The sequence below is a fragment of the Hibiscus syriacus genome, unplaced genomic scaffold (genome assembly GCF_006381635.1).
Source record: "Hibiscus syriacus cultivar Baekdansim isolate YM2019G1 unplaced genomic scaffold, ASM638163v2 tig00110903_pilon, whole genome shotgun sequence".
NCBI classification, from domain to species: Eukaryota; Viridiplantae; Streptophyta; class Magnoliopsida; order Malvales; family Malvaceae; genus Hibiscus; species Hibiscus syriacus.
The window spans coordinates 240,166-257,716 of record NW_024062906.1 but is presented as its reverse complement, the minus strand read 5'-3'; the positions used below and the strand labels follow the sequence as shown (position 1 = coordinate 257,716).

The window sequence follows — 17,551 nt, the reverse complement described above, 5'->3', positions numbered from 1 at the left end:
CCTATTGTTAATGCTGTTAAAAGAATTAGTGGACATGTGATGCTGTTAAAATGTAGGGTAAATTTCGTGTTTAGTATCTAAACTATCAGCTTTGGTTCGTTTTAGCACCTAAACTTTTATTTTTTTTTTCAAAATTAAAACAAGCGTTTAGTTTTTGTTTCGTTTTAATACCTCACAATTAAAATTTTGCACGTGACACCTTTTTTATGGGTAAATTACATCATTCATCACTCAACCATCTTCTCACTCCTATTTTGGACACTAAAGTTTACTTTTTTAATTTAATTACTTAACTTTCAGATTACTCCTAATTTAATCACTATAACTTTCAAATTTAATTTTTTATTTCTAATTATATATTAATAAAATAGGTCATGTCAAAAAATTATTAATAAAATAAATTATTTTTTTGAAAGATAATAATAAAATAAAATAGAGTGATTAAAATATGAGCAATTTAAAAGTTGATTAGTTAAATTAACGTTTTTAAAATTTTAGTACCAAAATAGTAGTGAAAAGATAGTTGAGTGATGAAGGATGTAATTTACCCATAAAAAAACTGTTAAGTTTTTAACAACGAGGTACTAAAATGAAATAAAAACTAAACGTTACGTATGATTTTGAAAAAATAAAATAAAATTTAGTTACTATAACAGATCAAAACTGGTAGTCTATGTACTAAACATGTAGTTTACCCTAAAATGTATCACATAACATTTCAAAGCAAAGGTAAAATAATCTGGCTAAAAAAAACAAAGGTAAGATAATCAAAGTAAGAAAAATATAATTTAAAGGTTAAACCATATATTGAGTTCTAAAATATTAAAATATTACTAACAATCAGTTGGTCTAGTGAGATGAGGCATTAGATTCTTTAAGTAGTACCCGATCTATTTCACATAATAGAAGTGTTGCATCTGAGTATTAAGTCAAATTAACTAACTGGATCATGATATACTTCAAAGTTCAACAAGGGAAATAATATTATTATATTTTCTGATGTGTTTTTAGTTATGATTGTTTAGAGTAGATGGTTAAACCTTTCAATTGACAATTTTTTTTCTCTACAAGTTATAGGTTTCATTATGAGTACTTTTTTTATCCCTCTAATAAATAAAAATTATTTTTAAAAAAACAGCGTTCATTATTATTTCGTAAACAATAATTTATACATGGTAAAGTATAAATTTAGTAACTAAATTTTAGTCTCTAACCTATTTCACTCATTGTACTTTAAATCTTTTTCAATTTCATCACTGAACTTAATATATTAGGTTTTTTTGCCAACTTAGTTGTTTCTTCATTAACGACTTTATGTCGTGGATTTTTTTATTTTATTTTTTAATGGGTAAATTACAAATTTAATCATTAAACTTTACTCTCTCTCCTATTTCACCATTATACTTTTAATTATTTTTAAATTTAATCACTGAACTTTATGCATTGGATTTTTTTGGTCACTCCTCTGTTAACAACAAAAAAGTCACGTCATAATGTCGTCAGTGAGGAAAATTTGAGTGACTAAAAAAGCCTAATGTATTAAGTTCAGTGAGGAAATTTATTGAATTAAGATTTTTATGTAACAATAAATTACAAAATTGATTTTGGACTTAATCGAACTTATCAAAAAATCAAAAATAATTCAAAGTCCAAATTACTTGAAAAATATGTTTTAAATGTTTTCCAATTTAGTCGAACATTTTCAAAAACATACTCCCCTTTCTTACAACGATCGAATTATTTGAAAAATGATCGATCCCTTTCACCAAAAGATCGGTCCCTTTTACCAAAGGATTGATCCCTTATGCATTAAATGATGTTTTTGGTTGTAGGTAACGACTATAATGTTCCTCAATGGCTACAAATGGCTAGAATTGATAGAGAATGTATAAATTGAAGGTCAAAGCTTCCCAAGGAAAATAAGAATCATATTGAATCAACCCACCAATATAAAAGTTTTGTTTTGTGCTTAATTTGTCAAATTTTTTATTGTAAACACACTTGTGAGTCAATTGTTTATTTTGCACAAGTATGTATTAAGTGAGTGCTAAAATTGTGCAAACAAATTTACTTTTGTAAGGTTTTTCTTTGGTTTGCTAAATTTGTAATTACTCTTAGGGAGAGTGTGTATTCAAGGTTTTGGGTATAAACCTTAAAGAGTTTATAAAATTACACATTGTCCTTAAAGGTAAGCAAATATAGTGGATTTGAGAAAATCATAGTGTGGATGTAGACTTAGTTTAAAAGTTGAACCACTATAAATCGTTGTGTAATTCTTTCAATTTTTCGATTGCTTCCGTAAAGAATTTTTAAAGGCCAATTCACCCCCTCTTGGCGGTTTACGGTTGATCGATAAAGCTAATAAAATTAAAAAGATTTGAAGTACAATGAGTGAAATAAAAGAGAGTAAAATTTAATTATCAAATTTGTAATTTACCCTTTATGCCGTGAACTATTATACACCAATATATATCAAATCCCGTGAAACAAGTATGCACCAATATATATCACTATTACTCAAATTGGATTGAACACATTAAAAAACGATTCATTTTTTAAAAAAATATTAAATTAATAATAAGAGTTAATTTTATTAAATAAAAGGCAGATACTTTAAAATTACGAAAACGATTTTGTAAATAATAATAATAATAAATTCATCACATAAGTTAAACATTTCTCTCAAAATAGTTGAAATACACAAATTAACCACTTAAAAATAAAAAAAATATCATATAAAAAGTTAAAAATTCAACCAAACAACTAAGATGAATAATAGATAAAATAAGCACTAATATATATATTGTTGAATAATCAGATAAAGAAAAAAGAAAGAACACAAAAATTTTAACGAGGTTCAGCAATGTACTTATGTCATCGGTGCCTTAGGCAGCGCTAGAATTTTTATTCAATTTAATCTCATAGGTTTAAGTTACATCTCCTTTTATAATAAATAGGGTCGTAGCCCCCGCACCTCCAACCCACATAATCGTAACCCCCACTACGAGACTTTCTCGGTATATTTATGAGTCATACCTAACAAATCTCCACCTTGGTGAATATCTTGCCCCTTAGGAAACATTCAATGTGGGTTGGGTTACCTTACTTCTTTAACAACTCGAAACACTCAACAAGTCCAAGAAATGCATGAACTTGTCTGTCGTAACTGGCTTGGTGAACATATCAGCGGTATTCTCATCAGTATGTACCTTCTGAAACAAAATCTCTCCAGATGCAACCAACTCTCTAATCTTATGAAACCTTACATCAATATGCTTAGTTCTAGTATAATATACATGATTCTTAGCCAAGTGAATAGTACTTTTGATTGTCACAAAGCAACTGAACTCCACCTTGCTAAACACCCAACTCCTTCACTAAACCAGTAAGCCATAAAGCTTCTTTTGCAGCTTCAGCTGCTGCCATGTATTCAGCTTCAGTTGTAGATAATGCCACAACATATTGAACAGTAGACTTCCAACAAATAGGCCCTCTACCAAGAGTAAAGACATACCCTGTCGTAGATCTTCTATTATCCAAGTCACCCGCATAGTCTGAATCCACATATCCTACAACCAAAGAATTATCCCGCTGATTACCAAAAACAATTCCATGTCCCCACAGTACCCTTTAAGTACCTAAAGATCCACTTGACTACTTCCCAATGTTGCTTACCAAGTTTAGACATGTACTTACAAACTTGACTAACATCATGAGCTAAATCAGGACGAGTATATACCATTGCATACATCAAGCAGCCAACAACATTAGAATACAAAACTTTTGCCATATCTTCAGTTTCTTTATATGTCTTAGGGCACTGTTATGATGAGAGCTTAAAGTGATTCGCCAATGGAGTGCTCACTGGTTTTGCGTTGCTCATCGCAAACCTTTCTAGCATTTTCTTAACATAACTCCGTTGAGATAGCCACAGTTTCCTTGAGTCTCTGTCCCTGCAAATTTCCATTCCAGGAATTTTCTTTACAGCACCTAAATATTTCATATCAAATTCCTGACTCAATAAAGTTTTCAAACAGATAAAATCATCCATGTTCTTCGCAGCAATTAACATATCATCAACATACACTAACAGAAAAATAAAAGAACCATCATCAAGGCTCTTAATATAGACACAACAATGATACTCACATCGCTTGTAGCCAATCTTGATCATATATGAGTCAAATTGTTTGTATCATTATCTCGGAGACTGTTTCAACCCGTACAAAGATTTCTTCAATCTGCAAACTAAATGTTCGTTTCCAGGTTGAGTGAAACCTTCAGGCTGCTGCATATAGATCTGCTCCTCTAAATCACTATGCAAAAAAGCAGTTTTCACATCCATCTGCTCTAAATGCAAATCCCAACTAGCCACCAATGCAAGTAATGCTCAGATTGAAGTGTGCCTGACCACAGGAGAAAAAATTTCATCATAATCAACTCTTTTTTGCTGTGAAAAACCCTTTGCTACCAAACGAGCCTTGAACTTCTCCCCCTCTTTTTCTGTTACTGCTGGTTTCTTCTTATACACCCATTTGCAACCAATAGGCTTCTTACCCTCAGGAAGGCGAACTAACTCCCATGTGCGATTATGATTCAAAGACTCCATCTCCTCAACCATGACAGCCATCCACTTGTCATTTTCCTGACTAGTAACATCATCATGGAAAGTAACCGGATCATCACTGCTAACAATAAGTGCAAAAGAGACAAAGTCTTCAAAAACCCAATCTGTTCGGAGGTTTTATATTCATCGTTTCACCCTGTCTCTGGAGATACTATAATCTTGTAAATCAACCGTAGTGGAACCACCAGAAGTCGGTTGAGAAGTTTCTGTTTTCTCAACTGTAAACTGCTCGAAATCCACCACTGTCGTGTCTTTCTTCTACTGCAACATGGGTTGTTCATCAAAAACAACATCTCTACTGATCACAATTTTCTTCGCAACTGGATCCCATAACTTGAATCCTTTGACACATGTCTTGTAACCTAGAAAAATGCACTCATTTGATTTTGCATCAAGTTTGGATCTCTCATCAACAATACATGCACATAAGCAGGACAACCAAAAATCTGTAAGTGATCAAAAGTAACATCATGACCAGTCCATACCTCTTATGCAACTTTCCTAGCCAATGATGCCCTTGGCGATCTATTGATAAGATAACACACCATGTTAAAAGCCTCGGCCCAGAAGTGTTTGGGAAGCCCCGCATTCAACCACAAACATCTGGCTCTTTCATTCAACGACATGTTTATCCATTCTGCAACACCATTCTGTTGTGGTGTCTTGTGCACTGTAAAATGCCTCTTAATCCCATGCTCCTTACAGAAGTTTAGAAACTGTGTACTCCGTACCATTGTCAGACCGCAAACACTTGATTTTTCGCCCTGTCTGGTTTTCTACCTCAGCTTTCCATAGCTCGAACTTCTAAAAAAACGTCAGACTTCTGTTTCAAAAAATACACCCAAACGTTTCTTGAAAAATTGTCAATAAAAGTAACATAATACCTAGATCTACCCAAAGACAATGTCGTGGAAGGCCCCCATACATCAGAATGCACATAATCAAGAATCCCTTTAGTTGTGTGCTTCCTAGTCTTGAAACAAACTTTAGTCTGTTTACTAAGAACACAATACTTGCAAAAATCGAGCTTACAACTTTTAACACCATGCAATAGATTTCTTTTATGTAATTCAGCTATACCACGTTCACTAAGATGAGCAAGACGCATATGCCACAGTTTGGTAGTATCATCACAGTACTCAACAGAATGAACTCCACCTACAATGGTACTCCCTAATAATTTGTAAATATTCCCTGCATTCATCTTTCCTTTCATCACATTCAAAGCTCCTTTAATAATCTGAATGGTTTTCCTATCCTCATAAGCCTTAGGGATAAAACCATTCTTGTACAAAATGCCCAGAGAAATCAAATTCTTCTTCAAATATGGGATATGTCGAACACCACACAACATCCGAACAGAACCATCATACATCTTAATTCTGATATCACCAATACCAACAATATTGCAACATTTATCATCACCCAAATAGACAGAACCAGAATTAACCGACCTGTATGTCGAAAACTATTCCATATTTGGCGTGATGTGATAAGAACATCCAGAATCAAGAATCCAAACATCCGTCAATTGAGTCATTGAAATTGAGAGCATATCACTCTCACTGCAATCAGAATTGTCATCCTCGACCACATTCACAGACTTGGATGAGTCATCACGCTTCTCATCAGTTTTCTTTTTCAACTTCGGACAGTCTCGCTTCATATGTCCCGTCTCCTTGCACTTGTAACAGTGAATTATCTTCTTATTCCTAGATTTGGATCTAAAATTCCGCTTTCCAGACTCTGGCTTCCATCCACGGTCTTGATTACCCTTGACATATAAGCTATCAGCTTGAGAGATTTCCCCTGCATTCTGCTTCCGCTGGTTGTGAGCCAACAAGGCTGCAGTAATCTCCTCAACTTTGATAATCTCTTTCCCATATGTAAGAGTAGTCACCATGTGTTCGTAAGAGGGAGGCAACGAACACAGCAGAATCATCGATTTGTCTTCATCTTCAATTTTCACATCAAGCCGAGCCAAATCAGAAACGATTTGATTGAAGACATTCACATATTGTGCCAAATCATAATCATCATGCATCTTCAGCCCATACAGCTGCTGCTTTAGATACAGTTTAGTCGTTAAGGATTTGGACATAAACTGACTTTCCAACTTCTTCCAAATTTCATCTGGAGACGACAGATGCATGCCTGATACATGAACTTGTCCGCTAAACATAATCGTATAGTTTCTACCGCTCGCTGCTACAATTCTTCCCAATCTTCCTCCTCCATCGACGCCGGTTTTGTATGTCACAAAGCCTTTAGGATCACTTACTGTACCAACAGATCCTTCACCCTTTTTTGCCATAATCCGAAGTTACCCCGACCATCGAATTTCGCAACTTCGAATTTGGCTCCTGACATCTGATACCAATTATTGAATAATCGGGTAAAGAAAACAGAAAGAACACAAGAATTTTAACGAGATTCAACAATGTGCTTACGTCATCGGTGCCTTAGGCGGCGCTATAATTTTTATTCAATTCAATATCTCATAGGTTTAGGTTATATTTCCTTTTATAATAAATAAACTTTGGTACATATTTACAAAAAAAACCATGTACCATATCGTGGGCCCGCAGCCCCCGCACCTCCAACCTACATAATTGTAACCCCTACTACGAGACTTTCTATGTATATTTATGAGTCATACCTAATATATATATATATATATATATATATATAATGGTGACTTAATGATAAAGTGAATTTATCATAACTCAAGAGTATACCATATTCAATGATTGTGAGTAGGGGGTGTTCAAAAATACCCGCCCGTTGTTCCGCTGATCCGAATATAAAAAAATTGGATATTCTCTAAAAAAATTTATCCAATCGGGCTGGGTACCCGACTCGTAATTTTTACCGGGTAGTTGGGTCGGGTCTAGGCTGAATTTTTTTATAACTGGGAACCCGACCCGACACTATAATATTAATATATATATATATATATATATTCAATTTAAATTATATTTTTATTTTAGGTTCCTTAATATTTTTACCTTAAAATTAAATTTAAAACTTTCTTAGATTTGTATTATATACTTTTAAGTTTTAAATTTTACAAAAAGTTTTTATTAATTTGTCAATATGACATTCGAAACGAATTAGGATCGATATTAATAACTTTAAGGTTTTCTTTTGAAAATAAACTTAAATATATATATCCAAATATTTATCCTTAAAAATAACTTCAAATCACTAATTTTTGTGAATGGATTGTGCATAATGAGCTTTTTTAAAATTTTATGTATTTTCTATGTGATTTTAAAAAAAAAGTAAATTAAAAAATAGATGAATCGGATATATGTTACCCGAAAATATAGATATCCGGACTTAACGGGCCACCAAATATACTATCATGAGAACCGGGTACCCGATTTTAAACCCCTCTAATTATGAGTGACTACCAATATTCTAACGATGTAAAAGAAGAATAAATCGACATAATTAAATAAATGTCGTCTGAAGATGCAACGAAAAATCCATTTTTGAGAAGAAAAAAACGTCACAAGAGTAACTATAATCATTCAAGAAAGATTAGTGAATTGAAAAAGATGCATTTAATTGATATCATAAGAAAGAAAAGAAAAAAATTAAAAATGAACCATCCAACCATACATTTAACAATATAATTATACTTGAGAACATAAAAACAGTTCCAAATCCGAAACAATTATAATATTTATTAATCTAGGGTAAGTATAAGATAGTATATATTCAAATATAAACTCTCAATCATTTAACATGAAATGTTTACACCCCTGACATTCCTGATGCTCAAACTCGAGACTTCAATTAACAACAACAATTATTTTAGCCACATCGAGATTGTTCCTTTGATAATCAATTACAAATTAGGTTATAGCCGTAATGGACGTAAATAATACATGTTTATGACTCCTTTGCACCCGACATTTCCTACACCAAATGCTTCCTTAGGCACACACCATCGCGTGGATTCATATAAAGCCTACAAAATTCTTTTTCTTTTTTTTAAGAAAAGAAAGGGTTAGCCCTCCAGGTATGAACGTAACTATTCGGTCTCCATTACTGGGCAAATCCTTTTGGATCCATAATTCAAGTGGGAAAACTAACCAGCTTTTCACAGCACCATTCAATTCCTAAGTTGATATACCGAATTTGCTAATCAATGTCCTTTAACACCATGCATAATAATATCAATATAAATCCTGCAATGTTCATGTTATTTATACATATATACCCACATCTTTGAGCCATCTGTCTCTGGTATTGTTTACTAAAAGCTTCCATTAGATGACAATATTCTATCTACTTTCCCTACTCCTATGCTCACATGCTTCATCAACATTCTCGATACATGCCCCTCGGAAAATGTCCGAAGCCGTACTCGAGTAAGTCGCTCCGCTCCGCTCCGGTTCTCCGGTGTTTTGTTCTTGACCTATTAATGATTTTCTCACATCTAAATAGGCACTCAACACGAAGGCAGTTGGACACGGAACAACGTGCAACTGGTAATCCTATAGACGATTGCTGGAGGTGTGACCCTGAATGGGAATCCAACAGGAAAAAGCTAGCCGACTGTGCGGTTGGGTTCGGCAAAGATGCCATCGGGGTTCAGGATGGTGAAATTTATGTTGTCACAGATTCGGTCAATGATGATCTGATATCTCCGACTCCGGGTACACTACGACATGCAGCGATTCAACCTGAACCTCTATGGATCATCTTTGATCATGACATGGTCATAAGCCTAAGAGCACAACTCCTTGTCAACTCGTACAAGACCATCGACGGAATAGGACACGATATCCAAATAGCAAACGGGCCGTGCATAACCTTACGCAATGTGAGTAATGTAATCATACATAACATCTACATACATGACTGCTTACCTTCAGGGGATGCGATGGTGTGGAACCCGCTACCCCAATATGCAATAAGCAGTGAATCTGACGGCGATGCGATCTCGATATTCGGCTCAAGGGATGTCTGGATCTATCACTGCACAGTAGAAAACTGTTACGACAGTCTTATCGATGCAACGTACGGTTCTACGTCCATTACAATCTCGAACAACTATATGCTACATCATAACGAAGTCATGCTCATGGGGCATAGTGATGAGTTCCTCGATGACAAGAACATGCAAGTAACAATCGCATTCAACAACTTCGGGGAAGGCCTGGTTCAGAGAATGCTGAGGTAGCCGGTGCCTAAAGCGGTATGCACACACACATAAGTAGCATGACATCTAAACATACTGTCAAAATGTTGCAGGTGCAGGCATGGTTACTTTCATATTGTCAACAATGTATACATCGGTTGGGAAATGTATGTGTTGACGAAAACGGGTAAAGAAAATGAAAGAACACGAGAATTTTACGAGGTTCGGCAATGTGCTTACGTCCTCGGTGCCTAGGCGGCGCTAGAATTTTATTCAATAATATTTTAGGTCTAGGTTACATCTCTATTTATAATAGAAAACCCTGGTACATAATTACAAAATCAACCATGTACCGTACCACGGGGGCTACGCCCCCGCACCCCCAACCCACATAATTTGTAACCCCACAACGAGACTTTCTTTGTAAGGACAGTTGATGTTCGCTTCGCTCACTCCGCTCCATCTCCTGTCCTCTTTACTGGTATATTTATGAGCCATACCTAACAAATCTCCACCTTGGCGAATATCCTGCCCCTTGGAAACTTCAATGTGGGTTGGGTTACCTTGCTTCTTTAACAACTCGAAACATTCAACAAGTCCAAGCAATGCTTGAACTTGTCTGTCGTAACTGGCTTGGTGAACATATCAGCGGCATTCTCATCAGTATGTACCTTCTGAAACAAAACCTCTCCAGATGCAACCAACTCTCTGATCTTGTGGAACCTTACATCAATATGTTTAGTTCTAGCACGATACACCTGATTCTTAGCCAAGTGAATAGCACTTTGATTATCACAAAGCAACTGAACTCCACCTTGTTGAACACCCAACTCCTTCACTAAACCAGTAAGCCATAAAGCTTCTTTTGCAGCTTCAGCCGCTGCCATGTATTCAGCTTCAGTTGTAGATAGTGCCACGACAGATTGAACAGTAGACTTCCAGCAAATAGGCCCTCCACCAAGAGTAAACACATACCCTGTCGTAGATCTTCTATTATCCAAGTCACCTGCATAATCTGAATCCACATATCCTACAACCAAAGGATTATCCCGCTGACTCCCAAAAACAATTCCATGTCCCACAGTACCCTTTAAGTACCGAAAGATCCACTTGACTGCATCCCAATGTTGCTTACCAGGTTTAGACATGTACTTACAAACTTGACTAACAGCATGAGCTAAATCAGGACGAGTACATACCATCGCATACATCAAGCAGCCAACAGCATTAGAATACGGAACCTTTGTCATATTTCAGCTTCCTTATCTGTCTTAGGGCACTGTTCTGATGAGAGCTTAAAGTGATTCGCCAATGGAGTGCTAACTGGTTTCGCGCTGCTCATCGCAAACCTTTCTAGCATTTTCTCAACATAACCCCGTTGAGATAGCCGCAGTTTCCTTGAGTCTCTGTCCCTGCAAATTTCCATTCCAAGAATTTTCTTTGCAGCACCTAAATCTTTCATATCAAATTCCTGACTCAATAAAGTTTTCAAACCGATAACATCATCCATGTTCTTCGCAGCAATCAACATATCATCAACATACAGTAATAGAAAAATAAAAGAACCATCATCAAGGCTCTTAACATAGACACAACAATCATACTCACATCGGTTGTAGCCAATCTTGATCATATAGGAGTCAAACCGTTTATACCACTGTCTCGGAGACTGTTTTAACCCGTACAAAGATTTCTTCAATCTGCAAACTAAATGCTCGTTTCCAGGTTGAGTGAAACCTTCAGGTTGCCGCATGTAGATCTGCTCCTCTAAATCACCATGCAAAAAAGCAGTTTTAACATCCATCTGCTCTAAATGCAAATCCCAACTAGCCACCAATGCAAGTACTGCTCGGATTGAAGTGTGCCTGACCACAGGAGAAAAGATTTCATCATAATCAACTCCTTTCTGCTGTGAAAAACCCTTCGCTACCAAACGAGCCTTGAACTTCTCCCCCTCTTTTTCTGTTACTGCTGGTTTCTTCTTATACACCCATTTGCAACCAATCGGCTTCTTACCCTCAGGAAGGGGAACTAACTCCCATGTGCGATTGTGATTCAAAGACTCCATCTCCTCAACCATGGCTGCCATCCACTTGTCATTTTCCTGACTAGTAACGGCATCATGAAAAGTAATTGGATCATCACTGCTAACAGTAAGTGCAAAAGATACCAAGTCTTCAAAACCCAATCTGTTCGGAGGCTTTATATTCGTCCGTCTCACCCTGTCTCTGGTGAGACTATAATCCTGCAAATCATCCGTAGTGGAACCACCAGAAGTCGGTTGAGAAGTTTCTGGTTTCTCAACTGGAAACTGCTCGAAATCTACCACTGTCGTGTCTTGCTTCTGCTGCAACATAGACTGTTCATCAAAAACGACATCTCTACTAATCACAACTTTCTTCGCAACTGGATCCCAGAACTTGAATCCTTTGACACCTTTCTTGTAACCCAGAAAAATGCACTCCTTCGATTTTGCATCAAGTTTGGATCTCTCATCAGCAGGTACATGCACATAAGCAGGACAACCAAAAATCCGTAAGTTATCAAAACTAACATCATGACCAGTCCATACCTCTTCTGCAACTTTCCCAGCCAGCGATGCCCTTGGCGATCTGTTGATAAGGTAACACGCCATGTTAACAGCCTCAGCCCAGAAGTGTTTGGGAAGCCCCGCATTGAACCGCAAACATCTGGCTCTTTCATTCAACGACCTGTTCATTCGTTCCGCAACACCATTCTGTTGTGGTGTCTTGCGCACTGTAAAATGCCTCTGAATCCCATGCTCCTTACAAAATTGTAGGAACTGTGAATCTGTGTACTCCGTACCATTGTCAGACCGCAAACACTTGATTTTTCGTCCTGTTTGGTTTTCTACCTCAGCTTTCCACAGCTTGAACTTCTCAAAACTTCAGATTTCTGTTTCAAAAAATACACCCAAACTTTCCGTGAAAAATCATCAATAAAAGTAACATAGTACCTAGATCCACCCAAAGACGATGTCGTGGAAGGCCCCCATACATCAGAATGCACATAATCAAGAATCCCTTGAGTTGTGTGCTTCGCAGTCTTGAAACGGACTTTAGTCTGTTTACCAAGAACACAATACTTGCAAAAATCGAGCTTACAGCTTTTGACACCATGCAACAAGTTTCTCTTGTGTAATTCTTCCATACCACGTTCACTAAGATGAGCAAGGCGCATATGCCACAATTTTGTCGTATCATCACAGGACTCAACAGAGTGAACTCCACCTGCAACGGTACTCCCTAACAATCTGTAGATATTCCCTGCAGTCATCTTGCCTTTCATCACAGTCAATGCTCCTTTAACAATCCGAATGGTTTCCCTATCCTCGTCAGCCTTAGGGATAAAACCATTCTTGTGTAAAGTGCCCAAGGAAATCAAATTCTTCTTCAAGTCTGGGATATGTCGAACACCACTCAACGTCCGAACGGAGCCATCGTGCATCTTAATTCTGACATCACCAATACCAACAATATTGCAACATCGATCATCACCCAAATAAACCGAACCAGAATTAACCGGCCTGTATGTCGAAAACCATTCCCTATTTGGCGTGATGTGATAAGAACATCCAGAATCAAGAATCCAAGCATCCGTCAATTGTGTCGTTGAAATAGAAAGCATATCACCCTCACTGCAATCAGAAGTATCATCCTCGACCACGTTCACAGACTTGGATGAGCCATCACGCTTCTCATCAGTCTGCTTTTTCAACTTCGGACAGTCTCGCTTCATATGTCCCGCCTCATTGCACTTGTAACAGTGAATCGTCTTCTTATCCCTGGATTTGGATCTGGAATTCCGCTTCCCGGACCCTGCCTTCTCTGGCTTCCGTCCACGATCTCGATTACCCTTGACATATAAGCTATCGGCTTGAGAGCTTTCCCCTGCATTCTGCTTCCACTGGTTGTGAGCCAACAAGGCTGCAGTAATCTCCTCAACGTTGATAGTCTCTTTCCCATATGTAAGAGTAGTCACCATGTGTTCGTAAGAGGAAGGCAACGAACACAACAGAATCATCGCTCTGTCTTCATCCTCAATTTTCACATCAAGCCGAGCCAGATCAGAAACGATTTGATTGAAGACATTCACGTGTTGCGCCAAATCGTGATCGTCCTGCATCTTCAGCCCATACAGCCGCTGCTTCAGATACAGTTTTGTCGTTAAGGATTTGGACATAAACTGACTTTCCAACTTCCTCCAAATTTCGTCTGGAGACGATAGATGCATGACGTGATACATGACCTCGTCCGCCAAGCATAATCGTATGGTTCCTGCCGCTCGCTGCTGCAATTCTTCCCAATCTTCCTCATCCATCGACGCCGGCTTTGTAGGTCGCAAAGCCTTCAAGATCCCTTGCTGCGCCAATAGATCCTTCACCCTCGTTTGCCATAATCCGAAGTTACCCTGACCATCGAATTTCGCGACTTCGAATTTTGCTCCTGACATCTGATACCAATTGTTGACGAAAACGGGTAAAGAAAACGAAAGAACACGAGAATTTTACGAGGTTCGGCAATGTGCTTACGTCCTCGGTGCCTAGGCGGCGCTAGAATTTTATTCAATAATATTTTAGGTCTAGGTTACATCTCTATTTATAATAGAAAACCCTGGTACATAATTACAAAATCAACCATGTACCGTACCACGGGGGCTACGCCCCCGCACCCCCAACCCACATAATTTGTAACCCCACAACGAGACTTTCTTTGTAAGGACAGTTGATGTTCGCTTCGCTCACTCCGCTCCATCTCCTGTCCTCTTTACTGGTATATTTATGAGTCATACCTAACAGTATGCGATCGGAGGAAGCGCGAACCCGACGATCAATAGCCAAGGGAATGTGTTCACGGCATCAGATAACAATTATGCAAAGGAGACAAGTTTCTCTACTAACTCCATCCATTACAATGCAGAGCATCCTACCATATATAACATTACTCCATTTTTTTTACTCGAAATCAGGTGAAGAAACGTGAAAGTTCATTCGACGAGTGGAGGAGTTGGAATTGGAGATCGGAAGGAGATATGATGGTGAATGGTGCTTTTTTTACACCATCTGGAGAAGAAGGTCCAGAAAGCTACATGAGAGCATCAAGCATGGTGGCTAGACCAACTTCACTTGTAACGAAGACAGTTCAGTATGCTGGCACTCTAAGCTGCCGCAAAGGCTACGGCTGCTGATTACTTGCCAACCAAGTTTCTGTTTTTAAATGAATTTTCATCATCATGCTCGTAACAGTTTTCACGTGTTAAAATGTTCGTTCGTAACATCCGCAATCGTGATATACACTGCAACTGTAATTTAGTATTATGGATATACATAATGCTACTGTGTCAGGTTTTGCCAAAATACCCGTTTTGTTATAAACTAAGAAAATTCTAAATATATATTATCTTAGTCTGAATAGATATTATCTTATAATTTTTTTAATAAATTAAACTGCATTACGTAAAAGAAAAACAACTTAAGTTAGTTTTTTTATTACAACATTTGTACATAGAATTTGAAATTCAGAATTAAAGCTGCGTTGTAAATAAAAAAAATGAAATCCAAAAATGTAAAAAATCTAAATAGCCAAGGCTGCCGCAATAACCAAACCAAAACTTAGAACGGATCCGATTTGGTAACCGGATCTTAAACCTGATTCGTCATTAACAGAAGGACCGGCCGCACTGTCGGGGGACAAACTGACCGGAGTAGGACTTGGAGGGCTACTGCTCGACGGGAGAATCCCTGGACTCTCGGCAGGTGTTGTTGAACTTGAAGGAATATCAGCAGAAACAGGGGGATGGAGGAGGAGAGCTTGCTGAAGTCGATGAACGGTGGAGGGGATGAAGTGGTTGGAGATTTCGCCGGAGAAGTGATGCTTTGGAGACGGAGAAGGTGCATTGCCGGCTCCCACCGCATTTCTAGAAATCAGAACAGTGAGGAGAGAAATGGGGAGAAGAATGAATCTAGGCATTTCGATTTGCATATTTTTTAATGGTATTTTCTTCTTTTTTTACTGTCTCGAGATAAATTTATAAAACCGTCTGGTCTTCAAAATCCGACCGTTGAGAATTGCAAAACTTTTCGAAATTTCAAAATCTATTCTTAATTAAATTTAAAAGGAATAAACATTTTTTTTAAGAAAAATATATATTAAAAACCATTCAACCCGATAGAACTATCGATTTTGTTAGATTTACTAATCGTGCAAACAACTCAGATAGCCTGAAGAAACGATTCATTAAAATAATGAGTCATCATTAATTCGACATATAAAAATAATGGTACTTAAGGTCCTCATAATTTTAATCAATCTGACCCTCCACTTTTTTTACACTAGTAAAAAAAAATCAATGTGATATTTTAACTAACGTTTTCTATCGTTAATTAATGATTCTATTATTTTGTGCCGACTTAGTAGGTCAAGTAGTTCATCCCTCCGTGTAATGATGTTATAAATTGAATAAATTATATCATTCATCATTTAATTATCTTCTTTATTTTATTTTGGTCACTAAACTTGAAAAATTTTAAATTTAATCACTCACTTTTGAATTGATCCTATTTTAATCGTCATATCTTATTTTATTATTATTATTGTTATTATTATTATTATTATTATGTATAATATGACATTTATTATTATTATTTTATTAATATATGGTTAAAATAATATTTATTAAATTAAAATTTTGGTTAAAATAATATTAATTAAATTAAATTTTTAAAAATATATGTAAATCCTATCTGCATTTTGGAAAATCAACCCCATCAAGAAAAAACTATCACAGTCCAGTCCAGCTTCAAATGGCACTCCGATGCCCGAAATCCAAGCACTCCCGGTCAAAAAGTTCCCCACTGTAAATTTACCGGTTTCGACTGCACTTATTACACGATATCCACCCCATTTTACCCTACCACCGGTACTTGATTTGGCATCGGTGTTCATATGCTCGGCATAGTAAAGATTGCTTAAAGCGAAGCCTCCACTCCACGGCAACTACCCTTCTCTATCAATCAGTCCATCCAATGTACTCTTCATGAACATGGTTCTTGAATATTTCTGTCATGGCCTCCCCAGATAACTCTTGAACGTACCCTATGGTGAAATTATTTAGCTATATTAATTTACATATCCCCAGATAACTTGTACAAGCCAATATCTACCATCTCTGCAAAAAAAAAAAAAAAATGGGGCTTTCGGGTTTCCATGGAAATGGTGAAAGACATGGCTTTGACAGGTTGAAGAAAAGCAACAGGGGATAATTAAAAATTGAAAGAATTGCGATGAACTAAAGAATCCAGATTCAGGAACCCAAATTGAACTTGTAAAAAAATTGAGAAAAACTAAGGATGAGCTACTTCACGAGGTAATGAAAGAGAAAAATTCTTTGATTGAGAAGGAAGAAAAATGAAATGAGAGGATAAAGGAATATGGCAAAAATTTGGAAATATATAAAGCAGAGACAATAATTTTTTAATTTAATTACAAATTTAATTACCTAAATATAAGAGAAAAAATAATTGAGTGATAAATAATATAATTTTCTCATTTATAACAACATTAAATAGATGGTCAAAAAATCACATTGAATTATTTTTTTAAATTAAAAGATTACATTGAAAGAAAATAAGATATTAGCCTGTTTAACGTTCCATGTCAACACAAAATGACATGACGGAAAACATTGATCGAACGAGACATTGAATTTTTTTCCAGACTTGAAGAGTTGCATTGGATGCCAAAATATAG

At 36.6% G+C, this 17,551-nt stretch overlaps 2 protein-coding genes across 2 annotated transcripts; one reads left to right on the top strand and one right to left on the bottom strand.

Annotated features, from left to right (window-relative positions):
* The first annotated feature begins 8,975 nt into the window (after positions 1-8,975).
* LOC120146197 (putative pectate lyase 21) lies at positions 8,976-14,990 on the top strand. Its single transcript, XM_039159832.1, has 4 exons — positions 8,976-9,820; positions 9,896-9,953; positions 14,605-14,683; positions 14,770-14,990. Exons 1-4 carry the CDS (start codon positions 8,976-8,978, stop codon positions 14,988-14,990), a joined length of 1,203 nt encoding a protein of 400 aa, XP_039015763.1.
* A 386-nt stretch (positions 14,991-15,376) lies between these two features.
* LOC120146196 lies at positions 15,377-15,777 on the bottom strand. Its single transcript, XM_039159831.1, has one exon. The coding sequence runs from the start codon at positions 15,770-15,772 to the stop codon at positions 15,377-15,379; it is 396 nt and encodes a 131-aa protein (XP_039015762.1). The 5' UTR covers positions 15,773-15,777.
* Positions 15,778-17,551: the final 1,774 nt, after the last annotated feature.